Source organism: Gopherus evgoodei, chromosome 1 (assembly GCF_007399415.2).
Source record: "Gopherus evgoodei ecotype Sinaloan lineage chromosome 1, rGopEvg1_v1.p, whole genome shotgun sequence".
NCBI classification, from domain to species: Eukaryota; Metazoa; Chordata; order Testudines; family Testudinidae; genus Gopherus; species Gopherus evgoodei.
Genome location: NC_044322.1, coordinates 195,470,653 through 195,489,089, shown reverse-complemented (window position 1 = coordinate 195,489,089; position 18,437 = coordinate 195,470,653). Strand labels below are relative to the sequence as shown.

General features: G+C 41.1%; 1 protein-coding gene across 1 annotated transcript; it reads left to right on the top strand.

Moving 5' to 3' along the window:
- The first annotated feature begins 7,039 nt into the window (after positions 1 to 7,039).
- On the top strand, positions 7,040 to 17,538 carry C1H3orf38 (chromosome 1 C3orf38 homolog). Its single transcript, XM_030548543.1, has 4 exons — positions 7,040 to 7,176; positions 8,565 to 8,785; positions 12,113 to 12,333; positions 16,225 to 17,538. The coding sequence occupies exons 1-4, from the start codon at positions 7,040 to 7,042 to the stop codon at positions 16,828 to 16,830; spliced, it is 1,185 nt and encodes a 394-aa protein (XP_030404403.1). The 3' UTR covers positions 16,831 to 17,538.
- Positions 17,539 to 18,437: the final 899 nt, after the last annotated feature.

Here is an 18,437-nt window from a genome sequence, read left to right as displayed (position 1 = left end):
CTTAGTTGTCAAATAAAAAGCTGTTTCCAAACTGAAAGGTCTGCACTATAACTGGCATCTGAGTCAAATTGTGCAACCCTATTGATGTCACTGGGGATGTACACATGAAACAGCAGTATTTGTTCCTACATTTGGAACTATATTCATTCTCATGCATTAGTATTATTAAGTACAATGCTAGTCTATATCCGAGTAAGTTTTGCAGTGTCAACAGGAGTAAATGACAAGCTGACCATTTAAGTAGATATAACTGAATAAGAACAGGAATTCTCTGTTTAATAAGAGTGCCATTTGTAGTTAGTCTTCAGAGCATAAGCGCACCTCAAGGTTTCAACACAGCTTCTGCAATACACCCTTGTTTTTACAAGTTAATAATTTTCTTTAGCTTTCACCTTTGGACATGTTGTTTTGCATTCTTGGTCACTAGCCAAAGGCATTTTTAATGTAAAGTTTAAACAGTCTTTATAGTCAATTTTGAGTTTGGGAAGGTGGAGGTAAAAATCCTTTTCGTGCTGTAAAAATGTTAATCAGTTGTGTTAAAAAGGCTACAGGAGAAACAGTGGAGGTTAGTGAATAGGTATTGATATAGTCCTGCTAAGCAATACTGTCATTGCTTGATTTTTTTTTTAAAATTGGCCTTTTAAATATCAATAAACACTAGAAAAATCACTTCTGAACATGAGCATGGTGAATGGCCATCTAAGAACTTAAAGAAGCTCTTCCTGCTTTGGTGGGCTCATTAGCTCCTGTGTGAGATTAGACAAGAATGGAAGTTGGAGCAGTATGCATGAGGAAGATGAGTATCTTATGAATGCACTGCCTAACCTTCTCCCCCAAAAAGTGTCTTTATCAGAACAAGAAACTTATGGGTGTGGAAAGACCAGAAATCACTTGATTTTATGGAGTCTTCATTTTTTTTCTGAATTCTACAATATTCAGAATCAGTCTTCATTTTTTAAAGTTAGATGTAAGTGCCCACACCCAGCTGGAAACATTTAAATGTGAACACTGAACATTTATATATATATGTGCCTAGAGAGAGAGAGAGTTTAAAGAAAATTACTGTGCAGAACCATCCCTTAATGCAACCTTAAGACTGTACAATTAATTTTAACTGTACGGAAGTGCAAAAATGAAGGTCTCAACAGCAGTCATCTCATTTGCACATAAGTAATGTTTTCTATTCCTGCTTTTCCAGTTGAATCTGTAGCTTAATTGTTTTTGTTGTGAAACGTATATGATGATACATGTGCTCAAAGTGGATGAGTTAAGGCTGCTTTTATACAGGGGATAGCTCAGTGGTTTAAGCATTGGCCTGCTAAACCCAGGGTTGTGAGTTCAATCCCTGAGGAGACCATTTAGGGAACTGGGGTAAAAAATTGTCTGGGGATTGGCCCTGCTTTGAGCAGGGGGTTAGACTAGATGACCTCCTGAGGTCCCTTCCAACCCTGATATTCTAGGAACCCTTATGTTGCTCTGACAGTGTAAAAGACTCTTAAAGTAGGTATAGATTTAAACAAAAATTGGGCATGGTATATAGAAAATAATTTGTGCAATCATAGAAACATAAGACTGAAAAGAACATCAGGAAGTCATCTAGTCCAGTCCCCTGCACTGAGGCAGGATCTAGATCTTTCCTGATATATTTGTCCAACCTGTTCTTAAAAACCTCCAATGACAGAGATTCCACAACCTCCATAGGTAAATTGTTCCAGTGCTCAACAACTCTGAGTTTTTCCTGATGTCTGACCTTGTCATAAATATAAATGGAAGGGTAACAATCCTTATGTATGCAGTAACATAAAATCTCTCCTTGCCAGAGGTACAGAATCCCCTTACCTGTAAGGGGTCAATCAGTTCAATTAACCTAATTAGCACCTGACCAGAAGGACCAATGGGAAAAGAAGATACTATCAAATCTGAGAGGTGGAGGAAGTTTTGTTTGTGCTCTAAGAGAGAGAGACCAGGGCAGGAAAAAAAAATCTCCTAAAAACAGAACTGAAATGAGCATCTAAGATTACAAAAATTGTAAGTAAAGCAAGGAAATGTGTTAGATTATCTTTTGGTTTAGCTTATGAATTTTGCCATGCTAAAAGGTAATTTCATTCTTGTTTTGTAGCTGGAAAGCAGAGTCAGAGAGGAATCTTCTGTGTGTTAAATCTTTGTATTTACTCTGTAAAGTTATCTTCCATCCTGATTTTGCAGGTGTGATTCTTTTACTTTTATTTTTAAATAAAATTCTTCTTATAAGAACCTGATTGATTTTCAGTGTCCTAAAACCCAGATATTTGGTCTGTCTCACATTGTAACCAATTGGTTAGTATACTATTCTCAAGCCTCCCCAGGAAAGGGAGTGAATGGGCTTGGGGGATATTTTGGGGGATAGGGCTCCAAGTGGCCCCTCCCTGAATGTTGTTTAAATCACTTGGTGGTGGCAGCAATACCATCCAAGCACAAGGAAAGGAATTTGTGCCTTGGGGGGAAGTTTTTAACCTAAATTGGTGAAATATAAGCTTAGGGTCTCTTTCATGCGGGTCACCATATCTGTACCTCAGAGTTCTGATTGCAGAGGTAACCCTGACAGACCTAAATCTCCCTTTCTGCAATTTAAGCCCATTACTATTTGTCCTGACCTTTGAGGATAAGGAGAACAATTTATCACCCTCCTTTTTATAACAACCTTTTACGTATCAAGACTGTTACCGTGTCCTCCCTTAGTTTTCTCTTCTCCAGACTCAACAAACCCAATTTTTTTCTTCAATCTTTCCTCGTAGGTCATAGACCTTTAATTATTTTTGTTGCTCTTCTCTGGACTTTCTCTAGTTTGTCCACCTCTTTTCCAAAATGTAGTGTCCAGAACTGGATGCAGTTCTCCAATTATCAGTATTGAATGGAGTGGAAGAATTACTGCTCTTGTCTTGCTTACAACACTCCTGCTGAAACATCCCAGAATGATGTTTCCTCTTTTTGCAACAGAATTACACTGAGTCATTTTGTTTGAGATCCACCATAACTGCTAGATCCTTTTCTGAACTACTCCTTCCTAGGCAGTCATTTCCCATTTTCTATTTGTACAGTTGATTGTTCCTTCCTAAGTGGAATACTTTGCATTTGTCCTCGTTGAATTTCATCCATTTACTTCCGACCATTTCTCCAGTTTGGCCAGATCATTTTGAATTCTAATCCTGTTCCCCAAAGCACCTGCAAACCATCATAGCTCAGTATTATTTACAAACTTTAAAAATGTCCCCCTTCTTTCATTATCCAAATCATTTATGAAGATATTGAACAGAACAGGACTCAGGAAAAATCTCTGTGGAATACTGCTGGATATGCTCTTCCAGCTCAACTGTGAACCATTAATAACTACTGAGTACAGTTTTCCAATCAGTTGTGCAGCCCCTCCCTTATAGTAGGTTTGTCTGTGCTATATTTCCTTAGTTTGCTTATGAGAAAGTCATGTGAGACAATATCAAAAGCCTTACTAATGTATAGATATAGCACTTCCACTGCTTCCCCCCTTATCCGTAAGGCTTGGTACCCTGTCAAAGGAGGATATTAGGTTGGTTTGATGTGATCCATGTTGATTATTACTTATCACCTTATCTTCTAGGTGCTTACAAAGTGATTATTTGCTCGGGTATCTTTCCAAGTACTGAAAGTTAAGCTTACTGGTCTACAGTTCCCTGGATTGTCCTTATTCCCCTTTTTATAGATAGCTACTATATTTGCCCTTTTTCAGACCTCTGGGATCTCTCCTATTCTCCACAGTTTCTCAGAGATAATTTCTAATGGCTGCTCAGAGATCTCCTCAGCCAGTGCCTTAAGTGTTCTAGGATGTGTTTTGTCAGGTCCTGCAGACTTGAAGACATCTGACTTGTCTAAATAAAACTTAATGGAAGATTACAAAGTCTTCTGGGTAGGCGATGCCTTTTATTATCACATTATTAATATTTTTAATCTTTATTTAAGATTTAGCATTTCTGTGCATTAGAATTTTCAATTTGATTTCTTCCTGTTGCTTTTAACCTAGAGAGGTTTAAGGTGGAGGATGATTCCCTTGTCTAAACCCAGGACTAAGAGCTAGTCTACATTTAGCATTATGGTGGTACAAACACAATCTGTTTAGAAATGCATGTAATTAAAGCAATAGAGCCCTTAGTCTGTATAAAGGTTCTTATCTTTTCATATCTTATTCATGTAAATATAAACACCATTATATTGATATTACTGTGTTCATGTAAGGGAGTTGTACTGCTTTAATTACCTGTTTATAAACTGATAGATTTAGTACTGCTATAGCTATGTCTAGACTACATCTAGGAGTCAGAAGACTTAGGCTTTATTTCTAATAGCTGTCAAGAGACTTCCTGTGTGAACTTTAGCAAGCTACTGAATCCATTTCCTGTTCTGTAAGAAGGTAATAGTACTTGTTGAAAATTTTCAGATGAAACACTTTTCCATTGAGAAATGCTGATTTGACAACATTGAAATATTTTGCAGGAGCATACTAATTTTGTTTATATTTTTGATGAAAAAGTATCAAGACAATTCAGAGCACTTCAGTAAGGTCACTTTAATATTTCTGAAACTATTTTTTGAAATTTCCAGTTTGTGGGAGATAATTTATAATATAAAAATCTGAACAAAATGCTTTGACATCGTTGAAACAAAATGTTTTCAAATTTCATTTGATAGGAAATTTAACTTTTTGTTCTGATTTGGGATGAAGGGAAATTTTAAAATGTCATTTCCTGTGGAACAGACATGCTGAGTTTGGACTAGCTCTAGTGATGATACTTGTGAAGCACATTGAGACATAGGTGAAATGCCTGTTGTTTTTTCATATTATATCAACTGTCTTCAGTTAAGGCTTGGTACTTAACCCTTTTGCAGCATTCTTCCCTTTAAGAAAAAAAGGTAAGTTAAAATAAAAAATATAGGCAGCACTGAGTTGAGAAATCAAGCACACAAAAGTTAACTGTTAAATCACAATGTTAACTTACCACAGAACAATATTTTGTATTTGTTTTCCTTCTTAAATATCAATCTTAATTTATTCACAGCTAAATTTAGATATGGCTGTAAAAAGATATCTAGAAATATAACACTGAGAATACTGTAGTTATTTTAAAGCACCATCCACACACACACACACCAAAAAAAAATTATGGAAATTCTTGGTCCAAATTCAGCTAACTGTGGTACTTGAGTCAGAATATGTGGTGTTTAAGACTGCATATTTTAGTGAGTAAATGAGACTCCTCATCAAATCACAGAATGTAGGCTAAGAAATGGTATTTCTCTCTCCATTTATCAGCATAATCCGGAAGTGGTGCGCTTCCAATGTTAATGGGCAATAGGATTGGAAGACCCAAGTATGTCTGAGTGGAAGGGGAGAGGGTAGGTATTTTATCTACTGTAATAATAGGTAATGTTGGACCAACTGGAGCCAAAAATAATGTCATTCAGTATTGATCCTGATAACTAATCTCAGTGCCAGTTCTTTATCTTCATTGTATTTTCAGTATGGTAGTTCAGGGTTTATATGGGAAGCTTAGATCACTTATGGTCATTTGGTGATTGGCTATTGGGGGTAGGTAGATTGATGGCAGATAGGTAGACAATAAAATATTAACATAAGGACAGTCAGTTGTAAATCCTGTCCCCACAGTAGTAGCAGGAGCCCAACAGGAGGCTACCACTGAAGCAAAGAACCAAGATCTGGCTGCAAGGTTTTTCCCTCACCATTTGATAAGAATGGCCATTAGGTTGGATCAATGGTCCATCTAGCCCAGTATCCTGTCTTCCGATAGTGGCCAATGGCAAGTGCTTCAAAGAGAATCAACAGAACAGGGCAATTATCAAATGATCCATCCCATGTCATCCAGTCCCAGCAACATTTAGTTTGATTAGGCTGCAACATGTGGGAACAGCAGAGGTTGGACAAAGCTGGCAAATCCCTGTGCACATCCCAATTACCCAATACAGGAAGACTTTGATTATCCTGATCCCACAGGAAGAGGAAAGTAGTTGGCAGCCTCCTCAATCTCCAAGTCATTGACCTATCTCCTCATATGGTAGCTATTGGTGAAGACAGCTACTGCTATCCAAAAAGGAGTAGAAAGGGGCTTAGGCCCAGAAGGAAGAGAGCACAGAGAAACAGGTAACTTGACAGGGAGGGAGTGTGGCTTACAGCAGACATCTTGAGTAAGAGGAATGGTTTATGGATGGGTGTGAACAGATCTACCTTACATAGAGAGGGATGTTTATCTGCTGGTATGAACACAGGACTGGGAATCAGGAGTTCGAGTTCGTATTTGGCCTCTGATGGACGCCCTTTGTGGCCTAGGGCCACCCCTTAACCTGTCAGTTTTGCCTTCAGGCTTCAACAATGCCTACTTCACAAGGCTTTGAAGAGTAGTTAATGTGATTTGAACATGGGAGGAGCTATACTGATTATATTATGTTCTTGCACAAAGTTTGGCTGTGCAATCTCAATTACTAATTTCCAAGTTAACAACTGCTTGTTGTTTATAATAACTTTATTCAGTACTGTTTGTAGTTGAAATTCTCAGCTCTACATCAGCGCAACTTCTACTGAGAATGTCTTAGTTTTTTAAAGAAGGTAATTAAAAACATTTATGGAAACTGCATAGGCTGACTTCTCAAAGTATTTTGCTAGAATTGTAAAAGATTGTGTAAATCAGTGTTTTTCAAAGTTAAGGTCACAGCACAGTACTGGGTCGTGGCATGTAAGTCACTGAGTCGCTTTGCTCAGCACCCAGACATCCTAGCGTCTCTGGTCAGCACTGCCAACTGGGATGTTAAAAGTCTCATCAGCGGTGTTCCCCAGCTAAGGCAGGCTAGTGCCTACCTGATCCAACACCGCACTATGCCCCGGAAGCAGCCAGCAGGTGGTCCAGCTTCTAGGCAGGGGACTACAGGGCTCCGTGCACTGCCCCGGCCTCAAGCACTTTCATTGGCCTGGAAGTGGCCAATGGGAGCTAGGGCGGGGAGGCCTGTGAGAGAGAGCCACATGGAGCTGCTTGCATACCTTTGCCTAGGAGCCAGACCTGCTGCTGGCTGCTTCCATGGTGCAGTGCAGTCTGCAGTGCCAGGACAGGCAGGAAGCCTGCCTCTGCACCCTGGCTGTGCCGCTGTGAGCCATCGAAGGTAAGTCCGTGCCCCGATTCCTGGCCCCCCCAATCCCGGAACACCTTCCTGCACTCCAAATCCCTCATCTCCGGCCCTACCCCAGAGCCTGCACCTCCAGCCCTGAGCCTCCCCAAACCTGGAGCCCCTCCTGCACTCCAAAGCTCTCATCCCTGGCCCCAGCCCAGAGCCTGCACTCTCAGCCCAGAGCCCTGACCCCCTCCCACACTGCAAACCTCTCATCCTCAGCTCTGTTGGGTCACTGACCCAGCATCTGAAATTAGAACATAGAAATAGTACAAACCCCAGAGCCTAGACTATTTTGTGGACCCCAGAGCCTAGACTATTTTGTGGAACAGGCAGAGACCAGTAGGGACTAAGAAACACTAATGCCTCAGGCCCCTGCAAAGGCTAAAGTCTGTCCAGTGACCTTTACTGCAAAGAAAGGCAACCCCTCTTCTCTCACAGTCTTTCCCCCTACCACTTCCAGTCTGATCTGGGGAAAATTCCTTCCCCACCCTACCTGTGGTGATCAATTAGACCCTGTTCATATGACCAAGAACTGGTGAGCCAAACAGGTGAAGAGAGAGGCTGTAATTATTAGGTGGCTCTTTCCTCCCAAGGGCCAGGACAAGTAGCCATGTGACCAAAAAAAAAACCAAAACCCCACCATGGTAGGAAGCCCTTGTGTGCAGCTGTAGCAGGGTTGAGGTGAGAGTCCAGCAGGAGTCTGGACCACTCTCGGGCTTCTCTCTGAGGATGGTGGCACAGGGAGTGCCTGGCCTATGCCTGTTGCGCTTGTGCAGAACTAAACTCAGGCCGAAACTAAAGGCTCCGAAAGGAGAATCTTTGGGCTTGTCTCCCCTTTACAGAGCTCCAGCCCTGTACCTCTGCTACATGCTCCTATGCCCATGGGAGAGCTGCTCCCCTGGCACACTTAATCCATCTCCCTCCCTGAGAGGTGGTGGTGCTGGTGATGGGAGCAGCTCTCCTGCTGACAGGGCTGGCTCTAGGCGGAGTTAGGCTTCTTCACACCCCTGCACAACATCGTTATATCGCTGTGGGTGTGAAGTGTAGACTTGTCCTTTGTCCTTGAATCTCTCTACTCTCTGTGCGGAGAGAGCGGCTGGGCCGATTGCGCTGGTGGTGGGAGGTGACGTGGGGGATGTATCGCCCTGATCGTGGGCCAGAAGCTGCCCAGGGTTGGGATCAGGGTTGAGGTATCACCAACACCCGCCCCAGCCGGCTCCTTCCCCGCAACAGCGGTAGAGCGGCCTCCAGGGGCGGGGCTTAAGCAGGGGGCGGAACTATAGTGCCGGGTGGTGCCTGTTTCCGGCCGGGCCCCGTTAGCTGCTGCTTCCTGGCGGCCCATGAGGGGGGCTGTTTACAGCCACGCACGCAGGTTGTAGACGCTTCGTCCCTTCCGCTGGTTGGTTGTCAGGGTTGCGCGAGCCGGGCAGCGCGGGGGCTGCCAACGGCCCGGCGCCGGCTGCCGCTGGGCTGACGATGGGGCTCAGCGAGCGGGAGCGGGCCGGGTGCCGGGCCCTGCTGGAGCTGATGGCGACGGACGAGCTGATGACGCTGACGGACACGATCACCAACCGCCTGGTGCTGCCGCAGAGCCGACAAGGTGGGTGGGGCCGGGGCCCGCTGTGTGGGTGGGTGGGTGGGTGGGAGGGAGGGGCGGGCCCTAGCGCTAGCTCCGCCCCTTTGTCCGGGCGGGCCCCGCCTCGCTCTGGGGCTGGGGATCGCGCGGCGCTTGAGGCGGCCCAGTGTCTCCGGGCCGGAACCGCCATCGCCCTGTCCCCGCGGATTCCGCGGGTGTTTGGCTTCTGGCCCCGCCCTGTCGCGGGCTCCTGCCGCTGCTGAGTCTCGCTCCGCCCATCTCTTGTGTGCGCGCCGGGCAGCGGGGGCTGGTCGGGGGCCCGGGCTCCTAGGCGCGGCCGCAATACAAGTAACGAGCTGCAAGCTGTAGCCCAAGCACCGCTCCCCTCTCCCGTCAGCCCTAAGCGAGGCCCTGGCTGCCCCGCCCCGCCCGAAGAGTTGCGAAAGCGTCTCGTGCTTCGGCTAGTCAGCTGTCGCGCTTCTTTAACAAGTGTGAAAGAGCATGTGGGAGCGAGCGCGGGGACGAGGATGAAACCTTTGTGATCTCTTATGCACGTGTTGGTACCCAGCTGTTAACTTCACGCAGTTCATTAAGTAATCGCATCACTCAGATGCCTGTGCTTTTCAAACATGTAGTATTTAAATAGGAAACACGGGGGGGTAAATGGACTTTCTAGATTTATTTTTCCATTTTATAAGTAGATTTTTGATATTTTCAAAGAAAATAGTAATTCATAATTCCATGATTAGGTAAATGCCATAGCTGTTTTTTCATAGCCCAAAAATTACACCATGTATGAGCCCTCAAGATTTCATTTGATTGTATCCCTGTTTAGAGCTTCTTTCCTCTGTGGATCTTTCTGTGGGTTAAGCTTGTTTTTTATTAGTGTATTGTGGTGGTATCCGAACAGCATCAGTACTCCATTATGCTAGGCTCTACACAGGCAGGAGAGATGTTTATACCAAAATCAGCTTTCAGTGAGTAAAATCATGGATTGCTGTCCTCTGGGAGGCATTCAGACTTCTGAACAAATTACCAAGATAGTCAACACTTACCGTCCTCTATGTTTGACAATGTTTGGAGTTAAAAGCCTTTTAATCCTTTATGAAGTAGTGTGTGTGTCATGTAAGTTCTCTGTCCTTTAAAAAAAGTAGAGGGGAAGAGGGTAAGGAGCAGGTGTGCATTACAGCTAACTGAAATACCAATTAATGCTACTGCTGGCATGAGTAACTTCTGTTCTCAGTTGTTGAAAGAAACACGCACAGTCAGGTGGTAAATAAGTTACTAGCCCAGAGGGCAAAGTATCTCTTATTTGTGCATCTTCCACCCCTTTTTGTGGATTCATTTTGATTTATGTGACTGTTTTGCTTTGCTTTAACTTAAGGATTTTTGTAGTATTTGTAGAATACAATAAGGATAAGTAAAGTTTGCTTTAATTAAACAGTCGTTTCCTAAATACAAGGTGTTCTAAGTTAAGCCAAAATTAGAATTGGCTATTTGACTTCTTTAAAGGCCAAATTTGAGCTTGTAATATTTCTTAACTGAGCAATAAATCCATGAAAAATAAGAGTTTCCAATAGTGATGTGCTTTCTGTCAGAAAAATTATATATTAAAAATGGCACCTTCCTACATAGTACAGTGCACCCCCCTGGATCTTAACTATTTGGTTATTGTACATTATAAACATTTATACTTTCATCAGCCTTCACACCTTTATGGTTTATGGAAGGCTAATCTCACTGAAGTGTGTTCTGTTTATTGCTGGCAGAATCACCATCTAAGTTCTGATTCTAGAAATCTGCATTGTTGACACGTGAGATAAAGAACACAGCTTTTAAAACCCCAATTTGAGTTTACAGAACTGGCTGGCAGTTTACCAAAATGTTCTGTATTATAAATTGATAAAAATGTAAATAGGGAAGACCATTGAGGGCAAGCAGACATTAGAACATTAGGATTTCCCTCTTAAAGATACTTTTTTCTGTGAGGTTACAGTCAGAAAACTCTCTCTCCAGGCTAATAGAATAATTATAGATTGATTAAAAACTCAGCTTGCGTTTGGAATGACCATAAAAGGCCCTCTATTCTGTTAAATTCTCCTCTCTCCTTCAACCTGTACCTATACTGTTCCTTTCCTGGAAATCAGAAGACCCTTGCAGCATGTTCTGAAGGACATCAGATCCAGGTTTAGGCAGACCAATGGTGGAAGTGACTTTAGGTTCTATTCAAGTGATCACAACTGTTGTAGAATCATTGGGGGTGGGGTGGAGGAAGTTTGTGGTATCAAGAGCTAAATAATTTAGGTCAAAGCCAACTTAAATATTAACCCAAAATAAGTTGTTAGCTAATGCACCTCAGTGAACATGTGCAAGGCACCCTTTGCCTGAAATAAGTTGGCTGCTGTATACTGCAGTAGCTGGAGTTTCCAGATCGCTTGAAAGTGTAGCCTCATTTGGAGCACATTCTGTGAGTAGCAAGATAAACATTCTAAAAGGGTTATTCTTTTTGACAAGCTCAAATAAAGCCCCTTTGGCAGTCACTGGACATCCAGAAAGAACTGGGGGCTCCAGCAAAACTCTCTGCTTGCATATGTGATTAATGCATGCAAGCAGAGAGTTTGTTGTTACAGGCAGGTTGCTTCCACAGCCTATAAGCATTTGTCTCTGTCTTGCATGGTTTGAGTTTCATCTAGATCCACGTGAATTATTTTTCCAGCAGATAGTTTGTCCAAAAATGTAACTTCAAGGCACCAAAACCGTTGGTATATATTAGAGAAGAATTTGGTGAATAGTTCTGGCTGGAAAAAAGGGAATTTGTTGAAAAAATCAAAACTGTATTGAGCGTTTTGAAACAATTTTTTGATTTTTTATTTGAAAATGTTTTGTTTAGGAATTTAGCTTTACTTACTAAAACCACCCAAAATATGTGTGGTGGCGGGAAAATCCTTTTGAGTAAAAAAAAAATACAAAATTTTGTTTAATCCAAAATGAATGAATATATAAATAATGTTTTCTTTTTTGTGAGGAAAGTTTTTAAAAAAAATCAGTTTAGGTTTAAACTCCTTTTTTTGAGGATCTTCAATTTGGCCCCCAAACAAACTGTTTAGCTCTAGTTTCAGCCAGTTAGGTCTTATTCAAGCATCAGTTTCTGTTAGGCCATTGAGGCAACAGATCGATTTCAGGCTTTTCCATATGGCCTGCTGAATGCCTTTCAACCATATTTGCATGAGTTTGTTACTGATCATCACTGAGGAAAATGTTCAAGTTGAAATTTTTACTTTAGTTAGAAAATCAACAGATTGGTTTTCTAATGAGAGAAGCAGTTGCTGACTCAGCTTTCTTTATTTCCAGAAGCCATTCATGCAATTTTAGTTTACAGTCAAAGTGTAGAAGAACTCTTGAAACGAAGAAAAGTCTGTCGAGAAATAATTTTTAAATACTTGGCAAAAGAAGGAGTTGTGGTGCCACCTTGTTCTGAAAAACACCAGCTCATTCATCATGCGAAGCAATACTGGAGTGGGCAGCTGACAGATCATGTTGCAGAGACAGAGTATATTAATCCGAATAAACAGGTGAGCTTTTTATGTTCTGAAAGGCCTAAGAATATTGCCTGTGTGGCACAGCTATTGCTTGTAAGTTCATTGACTTTTTTTTCCTCAGCCAAACTGAGATGGTTGTGTTTTCCTGTGTTTGTAGTGGAACCGAATTTTTTCTTGGTTTAAAAGCGTCACTTAATAAAAAAAAAAAAATCCTCTCATATTTGCACATTGAATCTTATATCTGGAAAATCTGTAACTATCTTGATAGATAAAATGGTCTTTGTTTGTTGGTGTCTGAGTACGTAATTAACGTGTTGTATCTTCCTCACAACTGACTCTGAACTGCAATGCGTGGAATCAGTAGGTCACAAATTAAGACAAAATAGTACATCAGAGTCTGGATAAGTCTAAAGATGGAGGTGTGACTGCCACAGAGTTAATGGACATGGGACGCTCCATAAGCTTCACAAATGTTCTGAGAAGTATTCTGAAAGTTTAGTCTCAGCTGTTGGGAAAATAAACTATGCGCCTCTCTCTCTCTCTCTCTCTCTCTCTCTCTCTCTCTCTCTCTGTTTATTTGTTTTTTAAACTGCCTGTCTCCCACTTTGCCAAGCGACAATAGCACTGAAACAGCAGTGCTGCTCTTAGTTTTTAACTAACAGGTCACATGACAAATCATTTTGTTAGCTGCTCCAATAGCTGTTAACTTTTTGCAAGCCATCTTCCTTTCCATTCCTGGTATCTAAGGAAAGTGGAGAGTGAAGTGCATGATGGATATTGAAAAACTGTAACTCTTCTGAAACTTTAGGATTGGTGACAGTGCTACCATTGCTACTGAACAGGTCTCTTTCTAACCTCTGCTCAATATGATGTGACTAGATTTGCCTCATTATCAACAAGTTTGTGGGTGATCTGAACTTCCTCCTCAATGTATTTTGCAAAATATATTTTTTGTTTGGTTGTTTTGTTTAGTTTATCATCATTCTTGGATCTAAAGTTTCTAACTTGAGGTGGCCATGATTACTATTTAAGCAGTTATGTGACTCAAAGACATAATGGTCACCAACCTGACTGTCAAAGAGCTCTGTAGCTACTGATGCGCAACTTTGCTGACTTGTTCCCTTGAGGGAAGTAATTTGTCATGTATAAATGCTACTGTTTAAGTGGCAAACATACAATTGCTGTTGTGCACAACACTCACTGCCCCTACAGAATTTACAATCTAAAAGACAGACCCAGAAGATGAGACATGCTAAGGACCTTAGTTCTTCTGTTGTCTCAACATGCTAAGGAACCTAGTTCTTCTGTTGCCTCAATAATGTACCATACTGTAAGGGTTGTGTTATTGTGACTCTGTTTTGGAAGCTTTCTATAAAGCAGCAAGAGTGAAGACAACTTGCACTATTTAAGAAAGTGAAAGATAGATGACTGGAAATTAGATACAGTATAAGTAATATGAGTTAAGTACTCATTCAGAGAAATGCAGAAAGAATGGGAAATACAGCTGTGCTTTATGGTCAGGCTTCTCCTTCCACTTATCCCTTGCGGCAGGAGTGGGGGTGAGAAGTCACGGCAACATAAATCTGGGGTATATATTTAATCTAAAATATGAAATTCAAACACAGAAGTTATTACCCAAACTTGATTCTGGAAGTTAATGATCACGACCTTAGCAGAAGCTTAGTTGAACTTGCTTCTGGGTTGACCTGCTTTTAAGGAATGCTGTTAATTGGCAAGTACCAGAAGATGTAGATGTATGTTGTTGGTATCTCACTCAACAAATGCAGACAAAAAAATGAACAGTTCATCCTACAGATCTAATTCCTGTTTGGAACATAGGCTTGGCATTACTAGGCTAGAACTTATTGGAAAATTAAGAATCTTTTTGTCACAAAGTTTCAATCATAAAATATTCAGTTTAGAAACCACCCTGTATTGTAAAAGAAAGCAAAGGATATGTCCCTAAGAACAAAGTTGGTTGGAGAGACAAATGGATAACTGTCTAGTCCTCCTTTATACAGATCCCTGACTTGCATTAATTCACTCTCCCTTTATTTGGGAAAGTATTTTTTCTCTAGATGACAGAAAACTTCCTTTTCTGAATCACAATATCAGTAACCTGCCAGGCTGTACTTAAAATATAACAACTTATTTCCCAAATATTTGTCTTCATATTTCTTCCTTCTCTGCACATGGTAACGCACATAGCCATAAAACACTTAAAAGATTCTAATTTTAATTTCCCCCTAATAACTTTCTTAACAGTTGCTATTCTTGGTTTCATTTTATTAAATTTATTGCAATTTGTCTCTATTCTATCCTCAATGAGATCTTCCCCTTGCTACTGGCTACGTATGACAACTTAGTTTCTGCTTTCATCCCCATCATTCTCAGCTGCATTTGCAGGACAGATTGCAGCCTTGCCAGGCTGCTTCAAGGAGATAACCCTTCAGGTTAGTACTGGTTTGATCCCTTTATTTCTAATGTTTAGCAGTTCCATAGGTTCCTCCTCTAGATCTTAGAAATGCTTTGCAAAGGCAGGTAAGTTTAATTTCCCACCTGTAAAAACAAGGAAACCAGGGATACAGAAGTTAAGTGACTTGCCCAAGATACACAGTGAATTAGTGGAGAACCTAGTATTAACACTGTCCTCTGCTCTTTCTGTTGGACCATGCTGCCTTGAGATTTTTAAACAAGTTAAATTTAGTTTGTGTGAGGAGCTGTGTTGATCTCTTCAGACTATTCTTTGTATTCTTTCATGCTGGCAATGTTTGTTTTGGGCTACTATTTTAAAATATTTTTTTCCAGTAGACTTAGTGCTGATGAAAGGGTGCAGTAATGATACCCTTGGAGACTATGATTTGGCCACTTTTCTATTAGAAACATGGTGACGATCAGACTCCCTTCACATAAGTGACCAGACAGCTTTCCGGTGGTACTGACTTTCTGTCACTAACAAAACTGATCTAGGTTCAAGTAGGTAATCTAGAGGTGAAAAGTTTTATACCCAATAATCCTCTGAGCTATCCAGTTCTTCCTGGGTTACTGATTTTCTTTTTGTTAGCATCTTCTACTGCCTTGGGTTGAAATAGCAGGTAGGTTCTGCGATACTCCAGCAGCTTCAAATGTTGCATCAAGGACACACACAGAATGACTGATACTGATCAGGATTGGTTATGTTCCTCTGCTCATTTGATTGTCCAAAGCATAAAGGCAGCTTGCTAGTATCTGTCAAAGACAAATACAGTAAAGGGAGACATTGAGGATAGAGTTAATTGCTGTGGCCACCTTCAGTATGAGAAGTGCTACCATTGCTCCCAAGTAAATGGGGATATTTATTTGTTTGAAGATACGTATTGTAAGCCATTTGGTTCTGTATTTTATCTTGGTTTGACAAGGCATTGCCATAATCATAGGTTTTAAGTGTAAATCTTAGCTAGAATGTACTTGTACAGACAACTCCTTTTTACACAGCAAGCCAAAATCATACTCTTTAGAAACTGTGTGAAAAATCTTGGCCTATTGAAGTAAGTGGTAGAACTGCCAGTTACTTAAACTGAGCTAGTTATTGAGCTTATTACTCAAACCAACTTTAAGTACCTTTCTCGTTTCTCTTAAAAGTAACTACTTCAAGTACTGTATTTCTAAAGTGACTATTAAGGAGATTTCTAGGCGTCAGCTATGGACAAGCACGCAGAATCTTCATTATTTAAGAAGAGAGGTTTAGGTTTGACTTCCTTGCTTTATTCCTTCTCAAGCATTCTGTCTGGAAAACTCAGGAATGTGCAAAATAGAAAATAAAATGTTAGCACAGCACATCTTTTGAGGTGTATTAAAAATGTGTATAGTAAGTAGCAAGCTTCTGTATTAAAGGCTCCTAAAATCTTCTAAGAAAAATAAGTGCTTTTTTTCCTTTGATTACAGAGCTATCAACAGAGACAAAAACGACAGGAAGAGAATGATTGGAACAGACTAGGAATAGAATTCTGTCAGTGGTTCTTTGAACTTCTCAACTCTCAGCATCCTCTGGGGAGACGATCCAAAGAACAGTGGGGACCACAGCATTTCTGGGAGGATGTCAAACTGAAATTTTATTACAACACGTTAGAAAAGAACATAGAAGAATACGTTGGTGCAGAATTGGTGAGCCTCCGTTTACTCTCATTGGTGAAAGAGGAGTATCTCTTACTGAACCCCAACTTGGGTGCTGGTGGACTGAAGTGTGTAATTTCTCCACATGGGTTAGTAGTGGTGGCGGTAGCTGGCACAGTACATAGAGGCAACATTTGCTTGGGCATCTTTGAACAAATCTTTGGACTCATCCGCTGTCCAGTTAGCGAAAATACCTGGAAAATAAAATTAGTGAACCTTAAAATAGTTGGAGAAAATGCTCTGGAGCCTGGGACACAAGTGCAAAAGCCTTCCATAAAATATGAATTGAATGAACTGCAAGAGCTATATGATGGGAAAGAACTGAGCTTGGCTGATCCTCGAATTCTGAGCAATGTGCATACAGAATTGGGAGAATAACAATTGTTTGAAAAACAATACAGCAGTTGTAGTGAATTCTTGAATGTGTAAATGACTTCAGATTTGTTGTGATGTCTGTTTCTTTAGTCAGGTTTACTAAGTTGATCACATGCCAAAGTACTGAGTGAAATACACTTAAAGAGCCCCACTGTTTTTCGACACCCGTCCTCCATAGCAACATGTAATTGAAAAAGTTGCTTCAGGACTTAGAACTGCACAACACATATTTAGAAATGAAATAACTTTTATTTTTCTTTCTATTTGATGTGTTCTTTAGATCACATAAGTCCATGGGGACTTAAAATAGCATATGGAGCTTCTCCCGAGGCCACGAGTTAAAGTTGGACCCCAATTGTGTTGGAAAGTCGTTGCCTTCAGGTGGCCGCTTAAAAGTGCACTTAGATTCTTGGTCTAATTTCTTAATGGGCCAATAACCCCCACAAAACTGGCACCTTGTTGGCAGTTCCAGGGGAGAAATCAAGTACTGAATGCATGAAGAGAATTTTCCTCTTTGTCCTAAAATTGATTCCTTCACTAAAAAATAGAGAGAACTTAATAAGATGGTGTGGGGAAGCTAACCCTGCTGCTGACAGTGCTTTTCCTGTTCTGAATTGATAGTTAAGTTTCCAGTGTCATCATTTATTTTCCATTTTCCAGTAGCATTTACCTCACTTCTGCAATAAAAAACACCCTGCTCTCAAAATTAAATGGTTGTCATTGCATCCATTTCTTGCATTGACTCTCTGGGGGACCAAGGGGTTAACATTAGAATTTAGTCAATCAATTTAAGCTTCATATAAAGCCAGATGTTTTGATAGAGTATTTGTTTTGTATACAACTTACAGGAGAGTTTAATGTAATAGCTTACATGTAGTGGTTCCTGTACATTCTCTCAAAATCAAGAATTGTATCCAATTACTGCAGACTTATTAAACTGGATATGTCAGGTTTTTAAAACACGGGAGTTGGAACAAGAAGTAGATTTTCCAGATAAGCTTGCTCTTCCATTGGCATAAATAATAGCCATTCAGGGCTTGGCTACACTGGAGAGTTGCAGCGCTGGTGGTGGGTTTACAGCGCTGCAATTTACTCACCGTCCACACTTGCAAGGCACATACAGCACTGCATCTCCCTGGCTGCAGCGCTGGCTGTACTCCTGCTCTGCTTAGGGTATAACAATTGCAGCGCTGCTCCGCCAGTGTGGCCACCAAAAGTGCTGTAATTGCCTCCAGAGGTATTCGGAGGTATCCCAGAATGCCTGTTCAGCCACTCCCAACAGCGCTGCAAATGCTGCAAATGTGGCCATACTGCAGCGCTGGTAGCTGTCAGTGTGGCCACACTGCAGTGCTTTCCCTACACAGCTGTACGAAGACAGCTGTAACTCCCAGCGCTGTACAGCTGCAAGTGTAGCCATACCTTCAGGGGTTAAAGGGAATTCAGGTAACTTCAATAACTACACTTCTCTGTTTTCTTAACATGTTTTAAAGTAACACAAAAGATCACATAAAATATTTTCTGTTTACTTGCTTCGAGTATTTGACAGTTGTTTGTCTAGTCAATTTCATTATTTTTCCAATCATTATTTCCTATTTGTGTGGTCTGTCACA

Bases quoted from the DNA above. Each gene is read 5' to 3' on its own strand.
- C1H3orf38 (XM_030548543.1), top strand. From the start codon at position 7,040: ATGGAGCTGCTTGCATACCTTTGCCTAGGAGCCAGACCTGCTGCTGGC. The intron at 7,177-8,564 runs GTAAGTCCGTGC...CGCAGGTTGTAG, and splicing joins GCCGCTGTGAGCCATCGAAG to ACGCTTCGTCCCTTCCGCTG. The intron at 12,334-16,224 runs GTGAGCTTTTTA...CTTTGATTACAG, and splicing joins ATATTAATCCGAATAAACAG to AGCTATCAACAGAGACAAAA.